The 22,065-nt window shown below is 46.0% G+C and overlaps 1 protein-coding gene across 3 annotated transcripts in view; it reads right to left on the bottom strand.

Moving 5' to 3' along the window:
- The window catches only part of LOC126539588 (zinc finger Ran-binding domain-containing protein 2-like), a 113,415-nt gene that overhangs the window by 3,451 nt on the left and 87,899 nt on the right, over window positions 1–22,065 (bottom strand). Inside the window, exons 6-7 of one of the 3 annotated variants that reach the window (XR_008614329.1) lie at window positions 11,206–11,283; window positions 323–433 (exon numbers count right to left, since the gene is read on the bottom strand). The exons of 1 other annotated variant lie outside the window; for it this stretch is intronic. Coding sequence is in view for 1 of the 2 variants with exons in the window: in XM_050186474.3 (XP_050042431.1) it covers window positions 11,206–11,283 (78 nt within the window). In the remaining variant the exon portion in view is untranslated. The remainder of the gene's footprint in view (window positions 1–322; window positions 434–11,205; window positions 11,284–22,065) is intronic. One more of the 3 variants, XM_050186474.3, reaches the window with a different exon arrangement.

Here is a 22,065-nt window from a genome sequence, read left to right as displayed (position 1 = left end):
TGGTGATGTAGTGTGCATTAACTTGCTAATTTACCTTTATTTACAAAAACACAGACATTTTTAAACCAGTGCAAAAATTCGCAGAGAATGTGGCAATTATTAATTTGAGCAAAAATATTAAGAGTAGGTGGAACGCAAAAAAAACTTGCACAAAAAGCCCCAAGTGCCAAAGCAGAGGCTGCCTCATGAAGTGCCAGTTCCCTGCTCAATGACATTTCGCACTTCTTTTAAGTAAATAGAAACATTCTGCGCTTTTCGTGCAAAAATGAGGCATCGGAGGGTAATACAAAATCAGTTTACTGCAGTAAGCGCGTTTCATTACCAGAAAACAGGGCCACATGGTTCACAGCGGAACGCCGCCATGTACATTTCAGTGCGCGCCGTCTACCGCCTATCCACACTAACGCGGCGACGGTGCTGCCACCTGTAGTTCCTGGTGAACAGTAAGAAAAATTTGGCAATCTGTTAGAGAGGTTCTTGTGCACATATGAGCCAACTGTTATTGCACTGCATGCAGCAGTGCAATATCACTTGTTCTCACATCTGCACTGTCATCATGCAGCCATCGCAAGCAGCTGGACCTACAACAGCTATTGGGTGATTTCGTGATCGCATGAGCGTTCTCAATAAAACAATTATTGTAAATAAAGTATATATGCCTGCAATTTCAAAAAGGGGGAAAATTATTTCATCTTTGCCCTGCCGGTCTAAACATGACAGTTGCACCTTGCCGAGTCTGCTATGCATGGCCTCGAAGATAAAAAGCGTAGCGTAGATACCGCAGCTGCCATGGGGTACCTCCACGAGCCGTCTCGCATTAGACTTTTTGATCAAGGCCAGAGGGGCATTGCTCCTTTCCACCCCTTTCCTTTCTTCCCTGTGTAGCTTCCAGCATGCTAGCGGAAACAAAAGGAAACAGAAAGCTGCAGATTGGTTTGATAATTACATCTGACTTCACTTGTGCATGAAGGATTCGAAAATTTTTTGCAGCAGGAGATTCATGAGGCGATGTAATTTAATAGTGATATAATTCTATGATTAGTTAGAAAGGTGTTTCATGGCCCCTTTAATGTACAGGAATGCGTACATAAAGGAGATGTTAAACAATAAGGTACGATCTGGTGCCTTGGGTCATACATTTTTAAGCAAAGCAATCTATTCATTTGCAACCAGCCTGTCATTTCTATGCCGATGCACCTCGTCAGGCCTACGGTCACCCAAACCAACAGTTACTGGCAACAAACGATAGCGAGAGCACAGCAATCACGAGGATTCACGCTGAAGCGGGAGCTGTGGATACCGCCATGTTTGACAATATTTCTTAGTGTATTTAAAGATTAGGTACATCAAACTTACTAAGTATGTTAACACAGTGTACGTAAATCGCAGAAACCCAATAATATACAAATCAGGCACACTGTGGATAATGCTACTTCTTTATGTATACAATGCACTTACATTTGTAATTATTTTATAGTGAGTGTTCCTTTGCCTGTCTTGCCGATTGGACAAGTACTTAATGTCTTATTACTGTACTTACTCGAATGTAATGCAACCACGATTGTAACGCGAGGGTTGACTTTTCAGTAAAAAAAAAAATACTGCGAATGTAATGCGAGATGAAAGGAAGAACGGTATTTTTGTTCAAGAAATCACAATTTGGAAACAAGTTCTCTTGGGCAATCCCTTTGAGGGATAGCATCGTGAAATCTCGCATGACTTGGCACCAAAAGCATCCCTGACAAGTGTTTTTGGCACTGTGCCAAGCTTGCTATCAGTGCCAAGAGCGCTGTCAGCCGTATACTTCGAGGCGTTCAGTGGCGGGACGAGCCAAGCCTCACGAAATTGAAACTATCTTCGAAAGTGATCGCCCGAAAAAAACATCTTCGAGCTTGTTTAATACTTATCAAAGGGCCACAAAACCACTTCATTTGGGGATGCTATCAGGCCACTAGGAGGTGCACAGAGCTCTTCCGACTGGCCTCGGATATAAAGAGGGCCTCCGGTTGGTCTTTCTGTCCGCGAATCATTCACTCGATGTCGAGCCGCCAAGCCACGGTGGAGTTTCCCGCCCTCTCGGCCATCAAAACTGCTCGTCTCTCGAAGTGGGCGTCATAATGAATGCGCTATGTTGCCATAATGTCCCAAATAAACGAAGTCAAAGTGCGACAAGCCACAGGGTGCTGCAGCACCATAACTGTAACACCAGTCACAAGCACAGTGAAAATGGTGTCAATTCCAACAAAAACCTACTCTTGACCTGGATGAACTTGTTTATGGATTGAATTAAGGTGTACAGGTTGCCAACATAATGATAAAAACCACGACATTTTGAATATTTGTTTTAAAAGAGTCAATTTTGCCATTATTCGAATATAACATGAGGGTTGAGTCCAAGCAAAACAAATTATGGAAAATATTTGCGTAAAAATCGAGTTAATATGGTATATATTATTGATAATATATATGATTACAATTATACAATTACATGATTATCTTGCTTGTGTGTTTACCGATTATACAACTTGGGGTAGGGCATGTGAACATGCCTGGCTATACCTCCAGTTATGTGCCACTGGGTAGGTGCCCAAATATACAAGCAGAATAAGAAGTAAAGATGGTGCGGTGGCTCTGGTGCACCGCAGCACCGACGACAAAGAGGATGGCACAAGAGAACACCTCGACAGTGTGCACGCTGTTAACACTAAATCAGTTCTTGCCTAGCGCTCCACGAGTCTCATCATTTTAATGCGATGGCGTTACGGGCCTCGTGTTGCAAAAAATCCGATGTTGGCGTTGGACATTGCTTGGCGAAAAATCATTCTGAACCACAACCATGGCATTACTGAACTAATTGATTCCTCAAAGTAAAATACATCAGAAAAATTGTACGTTCTAAACACAACCTACAGACATCATAGCGTCGGAGTTTAATTTGAATACACTAGAAAACGTAATTCTGAAACTCAAACACAAACCCCTTTTCAAGTGGCACGGCCCGCTCGGTTCCTTGCAACAACACCATCACGCTCGCCTCCGCGCATTTGCAAGAAAGCTGCGGTTGCCAGGAAGTGCGACAAGCAGTCAGGTATCTTTGAAATCGATCGCGTTCGACTCTTCACAGGCGAAGCTTAAGTGTCCTCCAAATTTTTTTTCTACACATTGGTGACCCAGAATGGAACACCACGAAGTTCCCCTTGCAAGTTCCAGGGTTGACCTTTCTCAATGGCTACTTGTCAACACTTGTGCCATCTGCCTGCATCATTTCTATATGCAAAACCTGGAACTGTGGTTCCTTCAAACATCCAGGGAGCTTTGATATTGGCAATATCACATCGCAGTAAGCCTGGTTCAGCCATCTTTGGTCCCGACTGCGTGACACTGCCTGCTGCGTGTCATTCATGAGGCACACCCCAAACATATGCAGTTTTGTTGCCATTCATCACAAAGGCATGCTTCAGCATGCTTCAGTAGTGCCAGTCACCCTACTTTGTGCCTTTTAATGTGATTAGCATTGCACTTCATCCGCCTGCGTCTTTGTTTCCTTATTTAAAAAAATTTTTTTTTGCCAGTGTAAAACTCAGCACAACGTAATCATGATACTTAAGATACCTCGGCCATTTTTCACTGGCTATCTATTAGTCTTCCTATCTGCGTCTCTAATTGCTATGACACCAACTTGGGTCACTAGGTAGTCTGTGGTGTAATGAGAGAGCATCGGGCTGCTGTGCTGAGGAAACCGAGTTTGAAACCAACCACCGGACCAACTTGGGTCACTGGATATGCGGCACTGGGTATGTGCCGCTCCTCAATTAACCTCTTTCACGGCAAATTTGATTGCAGGGTATGTGGCACTGGGTATGTGGTGCTCATCAATGAAACTGTCGCGGCACCAATGTGCTGACGTTCCGACGACGACAAAGTCCACAAAGGTATTTCGTACTTGCATTTCAATGTGGCAGCATCTTTTTGCTGCTCCGCCACAGTGGTGACAATGGACCATGGAAAGATGCGTTCCAGAAGATTGCACCAGGCACTCAACAAGCACCAAGTAAGCCCAAGTAAGTGGGCAAGAAAGAGCGACTACCATGCGCACGCTTGACAATCCGTTCTGCTTCCTTGCTGTACAGATTCCTGTTCTTCTTGGCATGTGGCTATCTGCACCAGCCCGGGGATATGCCGACGTCGCTGCAACATCACCGTGCTCTATGGCAGCAAATTGTACCAAAGATTTTAACGCTCTCGCCAACGTTATACTGCGACCAACGCCACCTTGCGGCTCCGGCACATCATCGGCGTCAACCGAACATATAAAAGCCTGCAGTTCCAACGACTTCTTCAGTGGGCAGGAAAGAGCGACTACCATGCGCACGCTTGACAATCCGTTCTGCTTCCTTGCTGTACAGGTTGGTGACTGTTCTTCCTTGCACGCTAAATGTACCAGCAACATTTGTACGCTGCTCTTCCCCTGCCCACTAGTGTTAGTTTCTACAGTATGTGATTGTATTCATGTTGCTAAACTTTTGATGTTAGCAGGCGACACTGAGTCAAACCCGGGACCAACTGATACTAATCCAAATGCCGATGTGCTAGCTGCTATTGCTGCCCTGTCTGAAAAATCGGATGCCCGTCACAGTGAGTTGATGGATACTTTAACACAGCTTAAGGCGAACCAAGTTGAGCTAGAGCAGAAAGTATGCGACCTTACTAACAGGCTTGCGGCTGTCGAATCCCAGGTACTGTCGCTGGACAGTGAACGTGTTCCTGAGCTCAACGATGCTATATACGAAGCAGTTCGTGCGGAGTCAGGTGCAATAAATTCACGGCTAGACGATCTCGAGGATCGCTCCCGTCGAGATAACCTGATTTTTTTCGGTATCCCGGGCACTAGCTCTGAAACATGGGCAGAGTCTGAAGAACACGTTCGAAAAATTCTTTCAGAAAAGCTGGATCTATCTTTTCCCCACGAAGGTATTCATCGTGCTCACAGACTGGGCTTGTACGTCTCGTAGAAATGTTGACCCATTATAGTTAAATTCGGTTCTCCCAAATTAAGAGACAAGATTATATCGCAACGTACAAAGTTCAAAAATTCCAAAGTATCATTTAGTAAAGACTTCTCGCGCGCCACACGCCAGTCCCGCAAAAAGTTGGCTGATTTTGGTAAGGCTTCGGGAGAGAAGTATCTCTTGCGGTTGAACCGATTGTTCATCAAGAAAAAGTGCTACGTCTGTTGTTCAACCACCGATCGCGTTTGTGAAGTAGATATTTCCGAAAGTCGTTCCAGCGAGAACAGAGGCACGTCTGTTTCGGCTTCCACGAATACTATGGGGAATGCCTCGTTCGCCGCTAATACTTCGTTGCTGTAGCTATCTGTTCACCCCGTGGCTAAACGAATTTCCTTCCTTTTTTCCAATGTGCGCAGTGTGCATAATAAACCTGATGACCTGTCTTCAGCCATTGACTCGTGTTTAGCTGACGTTGTTACCTTGACTGAAACTTGGCTCTCGAGCGATATTGCAGACTATGAAATCTTTGAATGTGAAAGAGTTGTCAAATTTTTTCGCTGTGATCGTATCTCGCGTACTGGTGGCGGAGTGTTATCGCCGTACGTGACGGCTTGAGTTGTTGTGTTATAGATATTGCTACTTGTTTGGAAATCGTGTGCACGCGTGTCACTCACGGATATCGTGATGTTATTTTTTGTGTGTGCTATCGCCCGCCCACTTCGCCCTTAACATTTAATTCAGATTTACATGACGTATTAAATGAGTTAATTGTCCGGTTCCCCTCATGTCCACTCTTCCTTCTTGGTGATTTCAATTTTCCAGCAATTAACTGGCATGACTCTCCTCCCTCATCTGACTGCTCATCTGAGTGCTCTCTCTTCATCAACCTCTGTATGGGTTTTAATTTTAAGCAACTTGTCCTTCAGCCTACACGATCTACTGAACAATCTGCTAACATTCTTGACCTCCTTCTCACTACTACACCGCAGCTTGTTTCATGTTTAAGATATTTACCTGGTTTGAGTGAATATTGCCTCATTTATTTTGAACTGCGCATATCTGTTCCCGCTACCAAAACGCCAAAAGTTATCCGAGACTATAAAAACGCTGACTTTGAGTCTATAAACCGCGAACTAATGAATTTTGTCACTGACTTCATTCCAAGTGTCCACACATGCAACATTGATGAAAATTAGACCTTATTCAAAGATAAAGTCAATTTTTTAATTAATGAATTCATCCCTCAGAAACACATTATATCCAACTCTCATGTGCCGTGGTTTAACGTGCGTCTGCGGCGCCTACTGAACAAGAAAAAAAGACTATTCTTGCGGGCCAAGGCAACTCAAACGGCCGAACGCTGGCACACTTACGCCACTGCTAAGACGGATTATAAACAAACTTCGTATGAAGCAAAACAAAATTTCTACCAGCACACACTCCAGCTCCTTCTTAGAGGTAATCCGAGGAAATTTTGGAAGTGGTCAGCGGGAATAAACCGAATACAATAGATCTTTGCAATGATCACAACACTCCAATACACCAGAGTGATTACTGCAAAGTGTTAAATGATTTTTTTGCCTCGTGTTTTTCTTCTACCTTGCCGAATGTTTTCCCTCATCCTTGTACATCTGACTTTTTACCCATGGATCCAATACTCATTGATTCTTGGCTTGACATGTTTAATTGAAAAACAGAAGATTTCATCTTGTTCAGGCATCGACGGCATTACAACGAAGCTCTTGAAAAGTACATCTACCTGCTCACCATTGATTCTTTGTGCAATCTTTCAACAGTCATTACAAAGTGTACCATCCCTCCTGATTGGAAGGTGGGGAAGGTGGTTCCATTGCATAAATCAGGTAGTAAAGCTTCAATACTAAACTATCGGCCCATTTCATTAACCAACGTTCCCTGTAAACTTCTTGAGCACATTATTTATTCTCATCTTATTACCTTCCAAGAATCTAACAACTTTTTCAATTCATGTCAACATGGCGTCAGAAAATTTTTTTCGTGCGAGACAGCTCCTATCCTTCACTAATGATTTATTTCGCGCTATGGATGCTAACGTTATTGTGGATTGCGTTTTTTTAGACTTTGCTAAGGCGTTTGACGCTGTTTCTCATAATCTATAATTAATTACACTCGGTGCTCTTAATATTAACGATCAGGTATTAGGCTGGATTAAATGTTTTCTTTCCAACCATAGTCAATATGTCTCAGTTAATGATTATGACTCGCCTCTTGTTTCCGCAACTTCCGGAGTACCTCAAGGTTCTGTGTTAGGTCCTCTACTGTTTTTAATTTACATTAATGAGCTTCCTGATAACGTAATCTCCCATATAAATCTTTTCGCAGATGACTGTGTGCTTTATTGTTCAATTAGTAATCCCTCTGATGAAGCATGTTTGCAATCGGACTTGAACGCAATTTCTTCATGGTGCAGCGAATGGCTCATGACACTTAACACCACTAAGTGCAAACACCTGCGTATCTCCAGCCATCCTCCTGAATACACTTTCGCTATCTTCTTAATAACACTCCGTTATCTCTGTCTCATCGTACAAATACCTGGGTATTCACTTAACACACAATCTGTCCTGGAAAATGCACGTCAACTACATATTTAACCAGGCTAACCGCACGCTCGGATTCCTACGGTGCCATTTCATAGCTTCTAACAGCACCGTTAAGCTTCATCTATATAGGACGTTAATCAGACCTAAACTAGAATATGCTTGCTCCATTTGGGATCCTAATCAGATAACCTTAATTAACGCTTTAGAGTCTGTTCAAAACCGCGCTGCCCGTTTTATTGGTTCAATTATTCCCGAACAGAGAATGTATCTGCAATGAAATCTGCACTTGGTCTTCCCGTTCTTTCTCTGCGCCGTAAATATTTTCGCTTATGTCTTTTTCACAGAATTTATTATACCAACCCCATTCTCAAAGATAAGTTACTCCTCTCTCCATCTTATATATCTTCACGTACTGACCACAACTTCAAGGTAGGAATACCGCAATGCCGAACTAGCCTTTGCATAAATTCATTTATTCCTCGAACTGGAAATGACTGGAACCACCTCCCTGCCTTCATGGCTGCCATCACCGATATCAACAAATTTAAGAAAACTGCTGCCGATTTTGTATGCCCCTCCTCTCTGTAATGCCTCTGGCCCTGAGCGTACTGAAATAAATAAAAACCTGGACCCATCTATTATTATGCCGTTCTGACCACAAGAAACCTCCGTGTACTGCATCTTGGAACCACTGCAGCTCCCCAAGTTCTGGCCTGGAAGCTTTATCATCTGGCTTTTCAAACTGGGGGTAAGTTTCTACCTTTATAGCACCACATCGCAGCAAGACAAGTACCAAATACTGGTAGCTATGCTCCCGCCTGTTCTGCACCGACATGTCCCGTGTCCAGGGCCCCAGGCTTACTACTTGCTGCAGACCTTCATGCTGGCCCTACGAGAATGGGAAGTGCCGCGACACATTCTCGCAGCTGTGAAGTCACAACTCCAGGTACTTTTGACCACCAAAGCGCCAGCTATGTTGAGTGCTACCCCAACGGCAACTACTCATCGTGGTCTGGCACTTCTACCACAGTCTACCTGATTTTTGTACAGCTCCGAGTGTTTCCCCGGCATCACCTTCCAAGAATGCGTCAGCCAAAACTGCGCCCAGGTCCCGTCCTCACTTCTCCTGCACTTCCCTAGTCTCCCGAGCTGCCTCAGTCGACATTTCACCAGGGTGACACACCTTACACTCAGCCCATCACAATTACAGCCGACTTCCAAGGTGTCCCGCTTCAGCACCCAGAACTTGCAATGTGAAAAGCCAAACCCTCTCAAGCTTCGGGCCCTATCAGTGGCTTCAGCGTTGCTGAAACTGACTCACTGTACACTGGCGTGAGCGGAATGGCAGTAGTGGCTGCCCATGATTCACCGTGTCTGTCCTGTCATTTGGTTGACTCACCGTGAAACCACGACCTCCACCCTCATGTCACATGTAAAGATGACAATACACTGACCAGAACCAAAGTCCGCAGAGCGGCTCAACCGACTGCCATAATGCGAGACTGAAGGTCACGAGGATCAGCCACCCTTTGCAGTCATTGCCGCCTTTCCTAGCATCCAGTAAAGTACTCATTCACAACAAGCCGAGTAACTACATCACACCCGGTGCTGCTGTAATGAACGTGTCACGGCGGCCACATGTGCAAAGACAACTTACGCACGGCCAAGTATGCCTCGAGTGGTCTCCAGCGTGTGTACAACCCCTCAGTGGTTATGTTCAACCATCAGGCGAGCTACCATACCACGCATTTACCATACCATGCAATTTGACATTTAGGGAGAATGTAGGCAACATTATTCGTTACCTGGAGCACATTTTTTTTTGTAGGTTAATTGTGCGTTTTGAAAATATTTACGGAATAGCCGTTTTCTTCCCTATTTTTATGCGTCATATGCCCGAGATGTAGCTGGTTTCCCAGGTCCCCTGGGTGAATAAAGCAAAACACATTGTTTATATTTGCTTGGATTAGGAAGCATTTTACCGGTTATCTATGTCTTCGAGCTCGCGCAGGTTTTCATTGTCACATGCCTCCAATCTCAATGATGGTTCAACTGAGAGCGGGAGCGTTCTCTTTGAGAATGCACTTCTCTCTGCACTTTGATGACTGGCCTCCATCTGTTGCATATGAGGCCGTTCTCTTTTGTGTGGGCTTCTCGGGTGTGGGCTGTTCATAGAGATACTCCGGAAAGTACAGCAAAAGATTATGGATACCGCATCAGACCGAAGCGCAGGCTTTCCACGCTGTGTAGATACTTCCTGGCCTTCAATGATATGCACATATTGCCTAAGTATGTACTTTGCATCAAAGTGCAGCTATCAAATGGAATCAGTGGCATCCAAAAGGCCAATCGGTGTGGTGAAGATTGTGCTCCCGCACACGTTGCCTTTCTTCATCTTTGGGGACTCCAAAGAGCGAGACCTTGGCCTGACCTTTCAATCTACTGTATATGGTTTTGCAATCCACTACACAACAGTAGTTCTTTCATCGAGGTGTGCTCATCCTCTCATTCTTCGAACACTCTGCCAAGTCACCGAGTTACAAGACAAACCGGAGACATATGCGACGGCCGTCTGCGCACGTAGACATAGTGCAGACGGCATCGTTTGACGGAAGCGAGGAACCTCAATTCATGGCAAAGCAGTGATATTATTGTATGCTTTTTTTTCTGCACACACTAGGAACAAAAAGTCACGTAGAAAAACATAAGCACGACGGTGCGTCGAGCAGATGACAGCGTGATGAGCAGATGACAGCTCGACGACGGCGTAACCACCGTCGGTAGGCGCAGTTCTGCCGGGCTGCCAAAGCACCGGATTGGCCGGAACGTCAGAGGAAGGAGGGGCTTCAAGAAAAAGGCGACTGCAGCGCCGCCACAAATTTCAACGTTTTTTGCTTCAATCTCGCCGCTTGCTGTGGCCTCCGTTGGACCCACTCCCCTATTCTAATGCACTCTACTTGGAATGAATGATTTAGTCCAGAAAATAGAACTTTGGGGCCTAACGTCGTCCGAAAATCCGGTCATGAAAATGCATTAGCTCTATGGGAACCCTGATGGCGCATTTACAAAGTTCGGATGTTCCATCAAGTCCGAATGTCTTGCGTCCGAAAAGTCCGTCGGCGACTGTAGTTAGTTCTTGCATTTCAACGGGCAGCATTCTTTTCCTGCTCCGCCACAAAACTATTTGACACGAACTTGGGTAACTGTAAATGTAGCACTGGGTATGTGCTGCTCTTCAATCAAAAGAAAGATCCTTGAACATTTTTCAGGTGCTGGGCAGAATCCAACCCACTCCATTTATATTTAGACAATCTTCTCTGAATATATATTCACACACGCGCCATGCATGTACTTTGCAGTGCTACAACTAGATGATGCAGCATGTTCGGTCGGAAGTGCGAGAGGAGCTCAGCTGCATACAGGATGCATGCATGACGTGTTACGGCGTCTGCAATACGATGTTGCTACACTGTTTCAATGCTAATCGCATTAACGTCAACCTTCATCGCAAGATACATTCTGCCGGAATATAATGTGTACATGCAACTAGGGCTACAGATTGGAGTGGCAGGCAACAGCTGCACATGCTCCCAGCCAGCGCAGCTGCTGCAAACCTGGACCTGGACGCTCCTCCAGCTGCTGCTTTTTCCTCCTGGAGCTGTTCCTCTTCTGGCTTGCCACTCGAGCCGGGGCTGCATTGCACAATGACCAAGTCAGCTGCTGCACAACCATATAAGCCATCTTTTACATGCCCTTGCTCGCAGCTAATCCTAGTAGGAGACTCCAGATTAAACGGACATTAAAAGAAAATTTTCAGTCGAGATAAGATTCATAGAGTATTCGTCTAGAAATATATCATCGTGTTCTGTATGCCAACATATCGCCTTGTTGCACTTGGAAATTGCCATAGAAGGTCTCGCTGCTGCCCCTCGATTTGAACCACCTGTGCTAAAGCAGAGGACTTCACGTCATCTCCCCATGACCTCTGTTTATGCCATTATGTCTTTCGTAAACTCTTTATTTACTTTACATACCAAGCGTACTGCTTGGCAGCAGCAGGTGTTCCGCTTGCTTGCGTGATTCACTCTGGGCTCTGTTTTGGTTCAGAATAGCGGATATGGTCATATGAGCCTCTGCAGCCGGAGTGGGACAAGTGGCTGCCACACATTGCCCGCCTGCCTCGGCAATTGTAAAACAGAGGAATGCGATGCCACTTGCAGTGGCGGTACGCAATACATAGTGGCCGCTCTCTGTGATTGTGAAGCTCTGACGTTGCACATGAGAGGTACCATAGTGGACAACACATGGCATAACCCAGATTTTTAATTTTCCTCATTTCTTCGCTTACAAAAGCTCTATTTTCATTATGAATGACAAATTTGTTACTACATAAGCCTAATATTTTAATCTAGCTTGACTTGATATTTTCCTTTAGTGTCCCTTTAAGTTAAACCATCTCAGGCTTCGTAACATGCATACAAAGCTCGGTATACAAGTGCTTTTGCATTCTGCTTCCATATATACACTTGTATAAAGGAGAACCTCGCTGATACGATCCCGTTACGTAAGCTTTCCTGGCGCCAACATTCACGATCAACAACACAAAAAATGATCCAAATCAGTCACTCTTATTGCCCGATAATTAAGAAAAATCTTGCGGCCCCTTCCATATAAGAAAAATCCATCAGGGACTTTACTTATTTGCATAAAAGATCAAATTTCACCATAATGAAATTTTGAGATAATGAAGCGAACTGCCCATTTTACAGACTTCATTACATCAAGGATTAATTGTATATTCCACATTCAAAATTCAAACTGCAGCAAACTAAATCAACAGGGAACCAAATACAGTAGAACCTGGTTGATAAAATCTTGTTTAGTAGGATTTCCCGGTGCCAACGTTCGTGATCGGGAACACAAAAAATGACGCAATACAGTTACACTTCTTTTTTAGCAGTGAATATGTTCTTGGGAAACATGATCTTTCAGCACCAATGTTCAGTACATCACCAAACTGCATTGTGCGATAAGTTATCTGGTCGCTAGATTCTGTGTAAATAAGAAAAGGAGTGAGGCACGCGTGATCGAGAGCAGTAGGCGCCCGCCATGGCAGCTTCCTCGCAGCACAAGCCTGCCCTTTTCCTCTGCCAGTACTAGTAAATCTAGTGGGTCGTAGCACATTGCGTCCAGAGCTGTCGCTGCCAACCCTATTGCGATAAAAGTCTTCATTTATCGAATTGTTTAATGGTGACTTTGGTGTAGTGCCGATGGAAGCGTACCGTATGCTTTTAAATGGCGATAACCGAACTGTACCGCCGTTCCTTGCTGCAGGCAGCACAAAGTGAGCGTCATGTTTCGCTCTGACGGAATCGTATTGTAGCATTGCAACGTAGTTCAATTTTGATTTGGTTTCCTGTTGCTGTCTTAAAACAGTATGCAATAGAAAAATGACAAAGTGCTTTTCAGGCTGCTCAACCACCACTAGGTCGTTCCGCATCGGCATCTCTCACCGAGTGGGCACATCAAAACTTCCTGCCCAACTGCCCCAAAAGAAGAGACCGTTGCCCCAGGTCAACTTTGAGGAGTGCAAACATAAGCTTGCCGAAGTCGCAAGAACAATGTGTGTCTCAGGCATTGCTGGCCCTACCAGCTCAGCATGTGTCGGCGTTACGTGGCGCAATGCTTCATATAACTCGAATTATGTAGATGTAGATTGTAGTTGAGGCTGCCAAATTCTTTAGTTACGTTGGATGTAGCTTGCCTGGTTAGTAAAGTATTTCTTGCATTTTCTTCCAGAACGTATGAACAAGGTTCTGTGTAAATAAGAAAAGGAGTGAGGCACGCGTGATCGAGAGCAGTAGGCGCCCGCCATGGCAGCTTCCTCGCAGCACAAGCCTGCCCTTTTCCTCCGCCAGTACTAGTAAATCTAGTGGGCCGTAGCACATTGCGTCCAGAGCTGTCGCTGCCAACCCTATTGCGATAAAAGTCTTCATTTATCGAATTGTTTGATGGTGACTTTGGTGTAGTGCCGGTGTCCCACAATGAACATGATTGCATGATAGAGGGTGTGAGTCAAGGCAAAGGAAATGTAACAGGAGCAAAGGGCTATGGCACAAATTTGTGCAATTGTGCACCAGTGATGCACATGCATAGAAGTACCTAGCAAAAGTAGTCATCCCTGTACCTGTGCACCCAACTACAAAAGATGTTAAGCACTGCACAATGAGTGTTCCGTTAAATTCTCATGGTAAATATTTCAAGCTATAAACACAGCATATGCCGCAGCTGTTTTCAGGAATGGCACATGCACTTCATGGCCACACACACTCGCGAATGTGCTCAGAGCTTAAGGGAGGACTGACACGCAAACTTGGTGTCCCCCTTTTCTTGCTTTTTTAGGTAGCTGTCGACTCCGTAGTTATGATACGAGGCTTCCATTCCTCGAGAGCACCACCTATGAATAATTACAGCATCTTTTGCATGGCCTGCCCAAAATGGTCGTAAAGTGCAGCACGGCTATGGACGTGAAAAAGGCTAGTGCTCGTGTCACTGAATGCAGAGGTGGCGGGGTGTGGTGGTTGAAGGGTGCACAATGACCATGTCACCGAAGGCTGAAAAACTGGCCCCTCCGATTGTTCGCTTTTCTTGGAAACACTCGGGATGCTTTTCCCCCTATTGTCCCATCGAGTACTGAATGGACTCAGCTTTAGGCACCATGGCCAAAGAATGTGTGTGCGCGTCAGTGGCATCTGGTATGATAGACTGCCACAACAGGTTTCGGTAACGAAATACGTAACCTTTTTCACATCCGAAGCGTGCTGCTCTTGGCGCATGTTTTGAAATGGCTGTACTAAAAGTTAATGTAATTAAATATGTGCTGTGCTCTCGGGGAATCGAGACTTCATAATATTGTTATGGATGGGATGGGTTTATTTACAAGATGATAGCGTAGAGCAATGAACAGGACGGTCATGCAAGACCAACAGGCTCCTCACACACACCTCTACCTTCTCTTCTTTCGGCTGTGTTGTGCAGCGTGACAGCTTCTCCGGGAGCAGACAAAGCTCTCCGAGCGAGTTATGTAGCCCGATGGTGGTACAGTTTGAGTCGGGCGACGTGCATGACTTGCGTTTTACGTGACTGCCGGTTGTGTGAAGTCACTCTTGCAATTATGTCACGTCACTCAAACGTTTCAGTACGGCATATGGGCTGGTGTAGCGGGACAGAAATATTGTGTACAGCCCCTTTTTCCGTACCGGTGTCCAAAGCCAAACGAAGTCCCCAGGAGCAAATGTGATGAGCACATGTCGAGCGTCATAACGAACCTTCACACGATCTTGAGAGGAGAGAGTCCGGAGGCGGGTCAGTCGACGGGCTTCTTCGGCATGACATAAAGTCTGGCCTATGGAAGAGTCATCATGTGGAGACAAGGGAAGGATAGTGTTGAAAAAGCTTTGGGGGTTGCGCGCATACAGAAGAAAGAAAAGCGTATAATCCATGACTTCATGCTTGGCAGTATTGTAAGCGTATGTAACAAATGGTAAAATAGAATGCCAATTCTTGGGATTTGTGAAGACATACATGGCAAGCGTGTTGGTCAGGGTACGATTTTTGCACTCAGTAAGGCCGTTTGTTTGCGGGTGGTAACGGGTCGAGTGCCGGTAATCACATCTACAAAGACGTAGTAGTTTTTCAACAACGTCCACACTAAACTGCCGTCCACGATCACTAATCACAACACGTGGAGCACCGTGACGGAGAATCACGGAGTACAGCAGGAAAGATGAAATGTCGGCTGCTGTAGCCGAAGCAAGTGCTACCGTCTCGGTATACCGGGTCAAATAGTCCACACACACAATAATCCAGCGACGTCCGGTAGTAGACTTGGGGAAGGGACCCAGCAAGTCGACACCAACTTTTTCAAATGGCAAGGCCGGCAGCTTAACTGGCTGCAGGGTACTCGCAGAAGGTGTCGTTTGTAGTGTTCCTAGTTAAAGCACACAGTAGACGTAAAGCATTGCTGTGGAACTGGCGTCCATCTCGTCTACATGTATTTCTCACTTCTCTCTTCTCTTCTTCTGTCCCCCGGTTCCTGCGCTTCTTCCATCTTCTATTCGAAGGCTCATACCGCTTCACCCTTCCAGGTTTCTTTTGCTAACCCCTCCTGGGGTAATACTTGAAAACGTTTCCAATCGAAGCACATTCAACTGAGCCCCGTTCACCAATGTACCACACAGTCTTCAATATTCCTTTCTGAGTGGCTGTCTTTGTCACAGAGTAAGGACCATAAAATTTGGCACTGGATTCTCTTACTCCTTTCCTAACTAGAATGAGGTCGGTGACTTGAATGTCTGGGATATCTGAGCAATGTCTCTTGTCAAAATTTTTTTTTGATTCGTTTACGGTACCTCTCCTCCTGCGATTTTTGTTTTCTCTCCTCGATGATCCTGAGATTTTCTAACAGCCCCAGTTCCCGGTCAGCCTGAAGAATAGGGGTCTCTCCTGAAGAAGCGAACTGCGGGCTGCATCCCAAGCCACTGGTGTAGGAGCGATTGTGATGTCTTACAGCTGCTTCTAAAGAGCATTTCCATCCACCCGGGAAACTATCGTACATCCTGATGTATTGTTTCACATCTCGTATAGCACGCTCTGCAAGCCCATTCGCCGCGGGATGGTATGGCGCACAGAATTTGATTGATATAATGTGGTCTCGAGCCCATCTTGCTAGTTTTTCACTCTTGAACGCTGGACCGTTGTCACATACGGTCTTCCTGGTTGTCCTAAACATATCCCGTTGGAGGAGGGCGATGACACTATTCGCATCTTCTTTTCCTGCCCGTGCCGCGACCATCCTGGTGCACTCATCTATGGCCAGAAGAAAAGCTTGCGTTTTTCGGACTCCTTCTTGTTTCTTATTTAACTTCAAAAGACACGTTCGAGTGGCAAGGTATTATCATGGCGTCGGTAGGCTGCTTATATTTCACTTTGTTGACTTGACAAATGTGGCATGAACGAAAGTATTGATTGACGTCTTCTTTCATGTGAGGCCACGTAAATCTCTTGACTAGTTTGTTGTAGGTGCGCCAAAATCCGTCGTGTCCTCCAGATTCTGGGCTATCGTGGTACAAATAAAGCACCCTGGGAACCAGCGTTGGCGGGACTTGATAGCGACCTGCCATAAAAATTAATTGTTCAGTGCCTTCCCACAATTTTACTTCATTGATTTCTTCCGATTGTTCTTTTTTGGCCTGTATCATCAGTCTAGACAATGCATCTGCATCAGTCAAAAGGGGTCTAGGTCTGTGGGAGATGGTGAAATCAAACTGCTGCATGTAGTTCACCCATCTGGCGATACATCCCTTAGGTTGGGTCATATTCAAGAGATGAGTGAGTGCCTGGTGATCCGTGAGCAAAGTAAACTTCGCACCTTCTAGGTACATACGGAAGTACTGAATTGCTTTAGGACAGCAAGAGCTTCCTTTTCAGTAGTGGTGTAGTTGACTTCAGGTGGCTTGAGGGTGTAGCTGTAGTAGCCTACTACATGTCGCTTTTCTCGGCCAGATGCTTCTGGACATTTCTGGTACAAGACTGCACCTGTTCCATAATGTGAGGCGTCGGTATTCAGTTCAAAGGGTAAAGTGAAATCTGGTATGCGTAGAATAGGGTCAGCAGAGAGTCTGTGCACCAGATCACGGTAGACTCTCTCACGTTCCTCATCCCACTCAAATGGAACTTCTTTCTGCCTTAGGCGTGTGAGGCATCTTGTTTTTATAGCAAAGTCTTTTATGAAAGGTCTGAAATGTCCTGCTAATCCCAAAAACACACGCAATGAGTGGACGTCATATGGTTTCACCAGTTGGGATATTCTCTCGACGGACTCTTGTTTCGTGCTTTTGGTAGTCCCATCAAATACTCTTCCAAGAAACACAACTTTTCTTTGAAAGAATGCACTTTTCTTAAAATTAACCTTGAATTGTGCCAAGCTCAAGGCATTTAATACCTGAGAAAGGTGTTCCTGATGTTCAGCCTCTGTTTTGGAGAAGACGATAATATTGTCTATGTACACGTTACAAAAGACACCTAGGAAAGGCTTCAGGACTTCGTTCATAATCTTCTAGAACCATGCTGGCGAGTTTTTCCAGCCGAAAGCAAGCCGGTTATACTCGTACAGATCAAAGGGCGTGATAAAAGCAGTGTACATTTTTGTTTCTTCAGTTAGCGGGATCTGCCAGAAACCTTTGCACAAGTCAGTGCGTGAAAAACTCCGGCAACCACCTGTCTCATCTATAATCGTGTCTATGTTCGGCATGGGAAATGGTATAAGTTCTGTCTGGCGATTGAGAACCCTGTAATCTGTGCACAATCTGTGCACAGTCTGTAATCTGTGCACAGGCGCAATAGTTATGGGAGAAGCAAAGGGTGACACCGAAGGCCGGATTATATCGGCGTCTAGCATCTCCTGCAATTCTTTCTTCAACCATATCTTGCGTTCTCTTGACATGTTATAAGGTGATTTTCGGATGACGGTCTTGTCAGTTAGTTCGAAAGGCACCTTGTGTGACTTCATCGCTTGTGGATAGCTTCCTATGCATACAAGTTCAGGGTAGGTCGTTGCAATATCCTCCACGCACTTGACAATTCGCAGGTTATCTTTTCTATCTTGCTGTGTCTCTTCCCTTGATAGTCCTTCCACTAAAACTGCATTGTCCCAGTATACATTGATTTTTAGTTTCTTTATATCTGGTCTGGATAGCAGAAAGTCGTACATCACCCCCGTTATCACCAGCACTTCACTCTCTATTCCATCACCTTGGAACTCGATGTTTACTGAGGCCCACTGATTATGCATTGTCACTTTTCCATCTTACCCTTGCACCTGTAGTACTCTTCCAATATGCAGGTGACTTGAATCTACCAGCTTGGCGTTTATTGTAGACACAGATGCACCGCTGTCAACCAAAGCCATCATATGTCTATTTCCCACTTTGACAGAAATGTGAAGTAGGCTAGAGCAAGTTAAATAAACAGTCTCAGTTGTGATCATCGGGTCGGACTGATCACCCTTGTTTATTAGTTTTTTGTCGCCGGAGACTCTTGAGCGTCTGAAAGTAGAGGGACAGGGTCGTCGTTGACGTTATTCACTCGACCTCTGGGAGCACGCCAACCCAAGTTCTCTGTACTGCCTGCAAGGCGGCTCGGTTCTCGCGGATTACGGCTTGACCAATCCGTGCCGGTCCGTCTGAAGCGACTGCTTGAGCCAGCGGTTATATTTTCTTCTGAAGTAGATGGTATGTCGTGAAGGCACTCCAGGAGCCCGTCCATAGTTTTAGGTGATCGTGCTTGCACTAGCTTCAGGACTTCTGCGGGCAATCCGTGCATTATTAGTGCTACTATGGCAGAAGGAAGAAGCATAGGCTCGGCCAGCTTTAAAAGGAGGTGTTTTTCAAAGAAATACTCGACGGGGGAGCCCTGCTTGAATTTGAAATTAAGCGCGGCGTCCCATCTTTGCACTGGGTTGCTTCGGAATGTCGTCAAGAATTTTTCCTTCCACTGGTTCCAAGAGTTGCCAACATCTTCAATAATGTGCAGATCGTACCACTTCCGTGCAACACCTCTTAAATAACTACGCATGTTGGTAATCTTGTCCTCATTAGAGTGCCATTTGTTCTTCCCAGCGGCATATTCATAGAATTCAAGCCAACTTTCTGGGCTTGAAGACATGCCGTCGAACGCATCGGGTTCTACAAAATTAGTCGCCGGCTTCTCAGCATTTAGAGAGCTTATAAGTGACGTCACCAGTTGGTTTTGTTGCGCAATCTGTTCTTGTTGTAGCTGAAGAGCTTTCAAAACGAGGCTCACCTCTTCTGTCGAAGACCGTGATCCAGAGTCCTTTCGACGCATCGGTTGAAGAACTAATTCGTCGAAGATCGCCAGACGCAAGTTCACTTTCACCACACCCTTCCGATGTAGTTCAGCAATGTCCATGGAAGCCTTCTCTAAAACCAGGTTCACGAGTTCTGCCGAGTTGAGTTCGCTAGGTAGTTCCAGTGCTGGTTCGTTTTGAGCTTGGTATCTCGAAAAGATGATCTTCTCTGTGGAGGTCTCCTCGAGGAAAAATGTCACCCACGTGTTGGAGTGAGTTGTCGGCTGCGCCAAAATAATGTAGCGTTCCTAGTTAAACGACACAGTAGACGTAAAGCATTGCTGTGGAACTGGCGTCCATCTCGTTTACATTTATTTCTCACTTCTCTCTTCTCTTCTTCTGTCCCCCGGTTCCCACACTTCTTCATCTTCTATTCGAAGGTCATACCGCTTCATTGTTAACTGCTTATGTCATTGGCAAATTGCACAGCTGGAAACGTACTGCTTCGCTGTCTTCCAGAGCTTGGGCCAATAGAAACGGTTGCGCAGTCGGTGGAGCATCCGAGCAAAGCCAAGGTGGCCTGACGTGATGTCATTGTGCGTGGCCTGAAGGATTATAGGTCTCAATGTTTGGGGAACCATGAGATGAAGTGGAGCGCAGTCAGCCGAATAATTCGTCTTATACAATAAGCCATCAATAATAATGAAAGGTGAGCCCCGTGCTGGTGACCAAGTGGCGTCAAGAATAGGTCTAATGCGTGGGAGATATGGGGTTCTCCTCCGTACTCTTGGGACAAAGGAACGACAGTACAGTAGTGCAAACAATCACAAGGGCATTTATTGCACCTTTCATAGATCAATGCCAGCTAGCCGAGTTGCTATCCACAAAACATGCCGATGGGCGCGCGACAAATCTAGAAGTCCGACTCACCGAGCGACCGGATAGCGAGCGAATATGTTCGCCCCATGCTGGATCCCAACGCCTGGTCGTTCGCGTGTACGGTCACGCGAATGGTGGCACGTTCGAAGGCGGCCACGCGAGACGGTCTCGCAGAAGCATGGGTCGGCGCGCATGCGGGACGTCCACGCTGTCCCCCGACCCGCCGGGAAAGAGGAAGCGCCTTGTCTCCCGGCGCCCAAGTCGCCCCGCCTGTCGGCGGCGTTAGCAGCGCTACACTCGCGCCTTCTCTCGCACCGCTCCCCGACCACATCGACCGCCGCGGGCATCACGCGGGCCATGCGGCGAAGCCGCACTACAGGAGGCGCGCTATGCGGGAAAAACATCAGGGGACGCGCGAGAGTCGCGCATCCCCACAAATGGAAGGGTCATGCTTTTGCTCACGCTTGAAGGCAGTCGCATCAGGAAACTGTTCAGAGATGGTAAGAAGGTATTCATCTAAGTCATCGTCCGTATCTTGCATGCTTGCTGACAGAAGGCGAGATAAACAGTCCGCATCGGTGTGACTGCGACCACTCTTGTAAGTGATGGAAAAGTCGTATTCTTGAAGCCGTAATGACCACTGAGCTAATTGGCTAGATGGATTGCGTAGTCCAACCAACCAACAAAGAGAATGGTGGTCTGTCACTATCATGAAGTGGCGGCCATGCAAGAATGGTCGAAACTTGTGGGTGGCAAAGACTACCGTGAGGCATTCCAATTCGGTTACGGTATAATTCCGCTCAGCCTTGGTAAGAGTACGGCTTGCGTAGGCAAGCTGGCATCCGTCATGTATCTGTAAGAGTACTGCTCCAACACCCAGACCACTAGCATCAGTGTGAAGCTCAGTTGGAGCCTCAGGATCAAAGTGCAAAGCGCAAAATTGAAGCTGAGGTGAGCAGAAATTTTAGCTGACGGAATGAAGACACACTCAGTAGTCCACGTAAACGGTGTGTCCTTGTGAAGGAGTGCCGTGAGTGGCTGAGCTAGCCGGGCAAAGTGCTTAATAAAACGGCAAAAGTAAGAACATAATTCCAGAAAAATGTGGAGGTCTTTCGCCGTCTTCGGCTGGTGGAAGTCGCGAATGGCTGGAAGCTTCTGCGGGCCTGGGCGGATGCCTTCTTTGTCGATGAGGAAACCCAAAACAAGGGTTTGACACTTGCCAAAATGGCACTTTTTGGAGTTTAATATCAGTCCAGCTTGCCACAGGCAGTCAACGACAACTTCCAGTCATTGGTTGTGCTTGTGAAATGTCTTGCCGTAAATGACGTCGTCCAGGTAACACATGCATATTTCCCATCAAAGTCCGTGCAGAATCGTGTCCATAAATCGTTCGAATGTTGCCAGAGCATTACACAAACCAAAGGGCCTTACGTTAAACTCGAAGAGTCCATCCAATGTTATAAAAGGTAGTCTTCTCCTAGTCTGGGGGGTGCATAGGTATCTGCCAGTAGCCTGAGCGCAGATCAACAGAGGAGAAGTACGAGGCAGAATGTAAACAGTCAATGGCATCATCTATACATGGGAGAGGATACACATCCTTCTTTGTCACTGCGTTAAAGTGCCTGTAGTCAACGCAGGATCGCCAGGAGTCATCTTGCTTCTTGACAAATATAACTGGAGCCGCCCATGGGCTATTGGACTCCTGGATCACACCTTTCTGTAGCATGTC

This window comes from Dermacentor andersoni, chromosome 11, assembly GCF_023375885.2.
Source record: "Dermacentor andersoni chromosome 11, qqDerAnde1_hic_scaffold, whole genome shotgun sequence".
Lineage (NCBI taxonomy): Eukaryota > Metazoa > Arthropoda > Arachnida > Ixodida > Ixodidae > Dermacentor > Dermacentor andersoni.
The sequence above is the reverse complement of the archived record's forward strand: the minus strand, read 5'-3'. Positions and strand labels throughout refer to the sequence as shown.